The sequence below is a fragment of the Hermetia illucens genome, chromosome 2 (genome assembly GCF_905115235.1).
Source record: "Hermetia illucens chromosome 2, iHerIll2.2.curated.20191125, whole genome shotgun sequence".
NCBI lineage: Eukaryota > Metazoa > Arthropoda > Insecta > Diptera > Stratiomyidae > Hermetia > Hermetia illucens.
In genome coordinates this window covers 70,263,177-70,271,614 of record NC_051850.1, presented here as the reverse complement: position 1 = coordinate 70,271,614, position 8,438 = coordinate 70,263,177, and the positions used below count along the sequence as shown (strand labels likewise).

At 35.5% G+C, this 8,438-nt stretch overlaps 1 protein-coding gene across 2 annotated transcripts in view; it reads right to left on the bottom strand.

The window, feature by feature from the left end:
- Window positions 1–615: 615 nt before the first annotated feature.
- Window positions 616–8,438, bottom strand: part of LOC119649718 (dendritic arbor reduction protein 1-like) — a 246,407-nt gene continuing 238,584 nt past the window's right edge. For both annotated transcript variants that reach the window (XM_038051998.1, XM_038051999.1), the window contains exon 6: window positions 616–1,238. In XM_038051998.1, coding sequence (XP_037907926.1) covers window positions 1,051–1,238 — 188 coding nt within the window. In that variant the 3' untranslated portion in view covers window positions 616–1,050. The remainder of the gene's footprint in view (window positions 1,239–8,438) is intronic.

Sequence of the window (8,438 nt, the reverse complement as noted above, 5' to 3'; positions counted from 1 at the left end):
GAGTCTAAAATCAGATAAAAAGAAAATCCGCTCAAAAACGAGCTTTCCTTTCCTTGTTATAAAAAATTATTTAATACCAGTATTTTGGAAATACGCCTGTCTGTTTAGCTTTATTTGTATCTTAGAGAGTAAATTTTATAATTGTGCTTTCAAATACTAAATTTTTGCGCTTTATATTTCTTTTTTGAAGTAAACATACAGAAAGCAGTAGGTTTGGAAAATGTATTTAACACCAATTTAAAAATTAATTACTAATGTATGATAAAAATAAATACATTTTACAACATTTAAATCGAAACATAATGAAAAACGTCGTTGAATATTCGACCCGTTTATATATATATATATATATATATATTCTAATATACGGTGGCATAACGCTATATTAGCTGCTATACATATTGTGGATCGGCATATGATTAAATATTATATATACATTCATATATTTCCTTCCTTCAAGTGATTGCTACACGGCATTTGCGACAAAATAAGAGGAGACCGATGAAGTTAAAAGAACGCTTCAATAGAACATTCTGTCCTGGAATTCCAATAGGGAACCCTAGAAATGTAGTTTCAACGAGATGTACCATGTTTGAATGAAAAATAAAAAACAACTTCCTTTTACTGCACTAATGCATTTAAATTCACGTGAATATCATAATGTACCGAGTCCGCTTATATTACATCGGTCCGGATTCCATTCCATTCTCTTCTAATGCTCTTGTTGGTGGTCTAGGAAGATCACACACAGATTTAAATTAAATCTGAATTTACTCAGGTAGTTTGGTAGGAAGTTTAACTTGCTAACATTGCTATTCTTTGGTACGTTCCCTTACACATAAATCACACGATTTAATTTTATGATGAAGAGCTTACATTTTAACGATATTTACGAAGATTCGATATACAAAAAACCGCAAGTTCAGTTTTATAATAACATAGCTTGAATTTACCTAAAACGGACAGTAGCCTTAAAATTTAATGCACTTGCAACTAATATTTGAACTATAGTGTTTCGTGTTTTTTTTTATATTTTGTGATTTCATAATTCTATTTGTTTTTTGGCAGATGTCTTTTCATATGAAGCGCTAGATGATCACTTCTCGCAAAACTTCGTTCACATACGACGCATTTGAATGGCTTTGCTCCTGTATGTTTCCTGTAATGTCTTGTGAGTTCATCTGATCTTGCGAACCTCCATTCACATTCTGGCCACTGGCATGTGTAGGGCTTCTCACCTGTAAGAATTAAAATATTAGTTGATTAAATCGGTTTCTTTCGCAAGTGATATCTAAAGTTGTAGCTTCCCATTCTCGTTAGATATATTGTGTAATTGTCGGGAAACCGGAAGCTAGACGCTTCAAATATGAAAGGTTTTGTGTTTTCCTATTTGAAGAATGACGAATGCACGACAGTTCCGAGTTTACATAGTTAAAAATTCAACTCAAAAAGCCAGGGACTTTAATTCTCGTTAATTATGACGTCAGCATCTAATTTACATGGCTAAAGATGCAATAAATTCGCACAAAATTGGTGATTTCGAACTGTTATAATTTTGAAACTAATAGCCGGATTCTCCCGAAACTATGCAGTATTGTACGCAATACTGTCCTCTATGCTGTATGCGATACTGTCTCCTAAGCTTGGTAAGTCTAGGATGAACTTAAGAGGGGTTTTCCGGTCAACTTCTAAAAGTTTATAATATACGATGTATTAAGTTTATTTAAACAGATATCAAAGTGGGACATATTTTGAGGCCTAGATTTCACATAAGGGCGCCATCTCGATTTTTTCAGGTTTTTGGTTGGATATTTTCCGAAAATAAGTTCTGCCTCACTTTGTGTTTGCACGTTTTTACCTGTCGCTCACTCATTTTGAAATTTCCGCCAAAACTGGAAGCTGGTTGTTAGTCCCCCTTTATACTGCGCCTAAATTTATGTCAGTCACTGCATGCGTGGGATTACATATGTCCACGAAGTTTGATTTGAATCATTGAGCCGTTTTGGAGGAATGTGCGTGTGACAGACCGACCGACCGACTAAATCGATTTTAATAAGGTTTTGTTTTACACAAAACCTCAAAAATGCAACTAGTTAGTATAACTATTCGTTTGTTATCGATGGACTCAGAAACCGTTCAACCTGTCGCCATGAAAATCGGTATACATACAACGGAGGAGGCTTTTGCGCTATACCAGCTGCCGCAAACAGCCAGTAGCACTATGAAAATTAATATATACACTAGGCAGAAAAAGTGTGCGTACACTCAGTAGTATGATACTTTTCCTTAGTAAAACAAAAAAATTAAGCTAATTTTTGTGGCGAATTTATTATCCAAACATTACAAATAGTTCCGTAGTTTTAGTGTATTTAATTCACTAAGTTATAAGTCTTACAAAAACCAGGTTATAAAGCCAAAAATTAAAAGAATCGCAATAATTCAGTAGAAAAAGTCTGCGTACAGTAAACAAATATTTAAAAAAAAATTATATTTGAGTAAATATGAAAAGCAAATCAGTAGCTTGTAGGATACCCTTTTCTTTTTATGACCTCTTTTAATCTTTTCGGCATAGAAGATACAAGTTTAGATGTTTCTTCAACACTTATTTTATTCCATTCTTCTTGTAATACATTTTTCAGCATATCCTTTGAAGTTATATCGTATTGGCGAATTCTGCGTTCTAATAAATCCCATAGATGTTCTATGGGATTTAAATCTGGCGATTGTGGGGGTGTATGTAACTGTTTGGGAACATTATATAATAGCCACAGCTTATTAACCTCAGCCGTATGCTTAGGGTCGTTGTCATGCATAAAATAAAATTCGTCACCCAGGCGTAAATTTTCAGCACTTTGTTTTAAATTACGTTTTAAAATATTTAGGTAGTCATATTTGTCCATGGTAGACTCTATAAATTGCAGATTTCCTACGCCACCACTTGCCATACACCCCCAAATCATTATTCCGCCACCACCATGCTTTGCCGTTGGCATCAAATTTTCTTTATTCAATACTGTACATGCTTTTCTCCATACTATTTTTCTTCCTTTTATTCCAAAAATGCAGTATTTACTTTCATCTGAGAAAAGCATATTTTCCCAGAATTCATTTGATTGGTTTACGTACTTATTCGCAAATTTTTATTCGTTTTCGCCTATTAGTTAATGAAATAAATGGTTCCTTACGTGCAACTCGCCCATGGTAACCAGCTCTCTTGAGTATTTTCCGTGCAGTATCAGCACAAATTTTTTTGTTGAACTTAAGTTCAATATCTTTCGCGATTTGTGGTGCAGTTATTCGTGGATTCTTTTTCACCGAACCTATAATACTTCGCCTTTCCCTAATCGACAACTTCGATGGGCGACCAGATCGTGGCTTCGATGTTATTATTCCCGTCGATTTAAAGTTGTTAACTACCCTTTGAACAGATGAATGTCGCCTTCCTACTATCCTGGCTATTTCGCGGAAACTTTTTCCTTCTTCCCATAATTTTATTATAACTTTTCTCTCACTTACACAAATCTCTTTTCGCTTCAATTCCATAATAACAATTATACACACAAAATAACGAAAAAACGTCCTTATTTTTCACACTTCAAACACAGCCATAAACCAATAACTCACAATCAATTTACTCCAAATGGGAAGGATTTATATTTCGGGGAATCACCTACATAATTATGTGGCTGTACGCAGACTTTTTCTACTGAACATTTGTGACTTTTCTTATTTCCCTTTTTTTATTAAGGTTTTGTGTGAAACAAAACCTTATTAGAATCGAGACGGTGTCTGTCTGTTCGTCTGTCCGTCTGTCTGTCCGTCTGCCTGTCTGTCTGTCTGTCTGTCACACTCGATTTATTCGGAAACGGCTGGACCGATTGTCACGAAACTTGGTGAGAGTATGTAATCTGGTGTTCCCTTTACATGCAGTAAGTGGCGCCATCTTGTGTTAAGTTTAAAGGGGGCTCCCCATACATGTGAATGGAGGGTGAAAATTTTTTTTTTACAGAATGTAGCCATGTGGGATATCAAATGAAAGGTCTCAATTAGTACTTTTCGAAACTGGTACAATAATTGATATTGGGTGAAACATGGAGGAGTGAGCGCTCAAAATATTACCCCCAAAAAGTGTAACAGGTCTCGTTCTCAGAACCTATCCAGCCGAAAAATCTGAAAAAAATCACAGTGGTGCATCTCTACGAAATCTAGGCCTCAAAATATATCCGGTTCCGACATCTGCACAAATAAAGTTAATAATAGTATATTTCCACATTTTAGAAATTTACCAGGAAACCCCCCTTATATTCATCCCAGAAGTACAAAATTTGGCATGCGTATAATGAAGAACATAATGCACAAGCTAGTCAAGTTTGAAGAAAATCCAACTATTATTCACAAAGTTATAGGAGGTGAAACTTTACAATTTTTTGTGAATTTCGTGGACTCTACAACCTGCATGACGTCATCATCACATATCAATTCGTCAATACCAGAAGGAAATGAGTTCTTATGAATTGGGTCGCAGAGAATTATTTTGTTTTAGTTATTTTAGTTATTTGCCAACCAGACATGTGTGCATGTAGGTATATAATATATGCGTGCTAATGAACTTTGCGGGTAGTGCCTAATTCAAATAGATATAAGAAGTAAATCGGAAATATGGGTACGATCAATTTATATACGTGCATATATGTGTACAGTATTCGGAAATAGGCAGTTTGTTTGTTTAGGGGGTTTGTATAATATCTATGGCTGTAATATGTACGTATCTCTCGTAGTTTGGAAAAATATGAAGGATTATGTTGGATTTGTAGCTATATACGGATAGAAAAAGGTGCGTTGAAATTTCTTACATAAGATGAACACAAAACCTTTATATCCGAAGCGCGAGCTTCCGGTATTCCGACTTGTTTCAGTTTCCTTGAATTCTAATTTCGTAAAAGTGGCCTTATCAAAGCAACAAGACCACAAGCAATATGCAAACAATAAAATGTTTTTAAAAAACTAATTTATTCGTGTGTTTTACTAACGAATAACCAGGAACTGCTTAGTGTACGCACATTTTTTCTAGCGAGTGTATATATCTTTTTTCACAGTTTTGCAAACATACAAAGGCAGAGCGAGGTCTGCCGGGCTCAGCTAGTACTATATAATATATACAATATACATGTGTCCGGATGGTTCAAGTGGTTAGAGCGCTGGACTATCCGGGGGTCGCGGTTCAAATCTTATTGGTGGCAAGTCAGCTGAGAATAAGTACCTGAGTCAAATCAGGGTAATAATCTCGGGTGAGCGCAATGCTGACCACATTGCCTCCTACATTGTATTATAGTGTATCGTTACGATTGAAGTCCTTTAACACACTTCAAGGCACTGATCCACTATGGAATGTAGCACCAACGATTATTATTATTATTATACAAATATAAGCTCAACTGCGACCCCGACGTACAGAAAAACAACTTTTGTTTTTATTACCGATAGTATCAATAACAGGACAGCGGCTATGGAAAATGACGGCCTTGAAGACTGAGTGATGGCTGCCAAATAAAATTTGAAGGCCCTTGGGATTAGGAAGGAGGTTGTCCTCCAAATGTTCTTTCTACGAATAACTGCTCTAGAGCAACATAATTATGTCGCAGTAATTAGAGCACCAGCTGGCCAAGAAACTGCTGAAAAAAACTAAATATATGCAAAGAATAATGTGAGGGTAACTGAGAAAGTCGCTGGGACGAGTGAGTCGTCATCAATTAAGTGACAAAGAATGACACGCTTTTTAACAATAAGGATCTCTTAAGGAGGTTTTCCTATGTAACGCACGATATTTAAGCCTTTCTTATAATTTTTTTAACAATAAAAAAATGTCATTTCAATAATTTTTTATGGGTTATTATTGTGATCTTGAATTATGATTCAAATTTGGTAGTTAATGAATTTAATAAATGTTTGTATTTCTTTTTTGAAGGTTAAAATGGCTTCCTCTAAAGAAAAGGTGGTTGGCTGGTGAGAAGCATATCCTCATTTGTAGTAATCTGAATCCAATAGTTTGAACCATGATTATTGTGTTAACTTAGTAAACATGAAAGGGGCGAGGTTGTAAAAATAAATTTTTAAAAATCGTTTTTTTTTTTCATGGAAAATCAAGGAAAGAAATCAGAATTTATTAACAGAAGTACAAAATCGTGGTTCGAAACAGAACTACAGATGTGTAGAATAATAAGTTCAGCCTGATCGGTTCAACAGAGTTTTCGTTTTGCTGTTCTCTGTTGAATAAAATTTGGTTTCGAGAAAAACGTCTGAAAATTGTTCGTTATGTATACAAGTTAACATATCGCATGCTCTCTATTTTCTGTAACTTGGTAAATATTTTGAATTTCGGTGCAAAATTTCTTCAGTTTTCAAAATATATATAAAACAAAAAATCGATTTCTGCAAACCGTCATATAGGGAAACTCCCTTATGCGTTCGAACCTGTGCGGAAACCTCAGAAATTTGTGAGCGTCAGCTGCATACTGGAATGTATCCAGATAATTACTTTTAACAAACTCAAAAACAAAGAGAAAGTGTTTGGACAATGAAAATTTTAAGTAGATTTCACAAAACTTTTTCTTCTTTTTCTTCAGCCTTTGTCCCGTTCACAAGCGGGGTCGGCTCGTCGTGATCGGCTTCGCCATTTGGCTCTATCGAATGCCTGATCTGGGTGCAATCTCGAGGCTTTCAAATCCCCATCCAGCGTATCAAGCCACCGTTGCTTAGGTCTGCCTTTTGGTCGTTTACCATCGACTTCGATGTTCAGACCAATCTTGGCAAGTGAATTCTCGTTTGCACGAATTGCGTGACCATACCATGGAAGACGCCTCTCTCGCAACTTTTCCACTGTATTTAAAACACGCATGTCACTATCTTTACGGATTGCACCGCTGTACTGGATGACTACTATACAGAGGTCAGTTTACTGATACAAGAATTTTAAATTTAAACCAGTCTCCATCAAAGATCTTCATCTTCATGTTCTACAAAGTGGTCAGGTAGAAAAAGTTTTTTTGATCAAAAATTGAACTTTTAGGCCGCATTTTATGATTTTTAAGGGGGTCATCCCGTGTGTCGGATCGAATTTTTTTTCCATCAATTGTATCTAATATAGGGTAGAATATATGGGTAAAGTGATTTTTTTTATATTCGAAGTCATTCGGAAATTATAGTGTTAAAAACGTGATGAGTCACATGTCAGATTTATGTCGATCGCCGTAGTAAAGCGCGTATTTGTCGGTCCGAATGACTTTGCTAAAAGGAGAAGAATTGAAGCCAATGCCGTACATGTGTTTCTTGAAAAAATCTAAGGTTTATGGACTAGGTATAGCAGATTAATGGTCAGTTAACGTTTTATGGCTAAAAATCCATTCTACTTTTTAAATGCGTTTTTCTCGAAACCGCATGTTGAAAATAGGCTGCCACCATAGCACAAAATCTATCCAACGAAATTCTTTGAAATGTTCACGATTTACTCAGAACATATTTCTACGGTCCGCAAACTAGGATAATTGCGATTCATTCATTAGTTTTTTTTTTATTCATTGAAAAAGCCGTAAAAAAACCCAAAATTTTAAAAAAAAAGTTTAACATGGCACCAAAAATTTAGTTTTTAATATTTTTTAATGATCCTAGTTTACGGACTGTAGTTAAGTCTGGACGTTAAAATGTCGTTTACTTTTTTTCCTTTAGGATGATCGTAGCGCCCTTTAGCGTGGCAGCAGAAAAACACCTTTTTTTGGAGATGAGTGTATAAATTGCTCTGTATTTCAATAACTAACCATGTGATCGGGCTGGAAAAATTACTATGCACGCTCAAGATATTAGCAAATCTATGGTGAAAAAATCGTATCTGTATCTTTCTCCAGTTCTTCACAAAAAATTTTAAAAAATGGGGCGCGGTAAAATGTTGCATTTTTCCGAAGTAGAGAAGATTTTAGAAATACGGCAGGAAAATAAAAGTGTTGCCGAAATTAAGCCAACTATTGGTAGGAGCCGAATTGTATTGATGAGTTTGATTGCGGATCCGGAGAACTATGGGAAAAGAAACCACGAGCGATCACACTATGACAGGAGCGTAAAATTTTGACTTCCAATTCAGCTCTTATTGCCAGGGATATCAACAGACGAGCTAGCGTAAAAACGCATGTCCGCAATACGTAGAGGGTCATTAAAAAGTCTGCAACTGAAAGGAAAATCAAGGTTCACCGCGCTTAACAAGGAGCATCGCCTCGCGTTTTGCCCGCGCCGTATTCGATGGAAAACATGTCGGAAACCAGAAGCTCAGTGCTTCAAGTATGAAAATTTTCGTTAAATTTTTATGTATGAATATCTGAATATATTATAATAATAGCAATAATAATAGCTTCGAGTATCCTCTCTCAAATCAATGATGAGATTGCATCTCG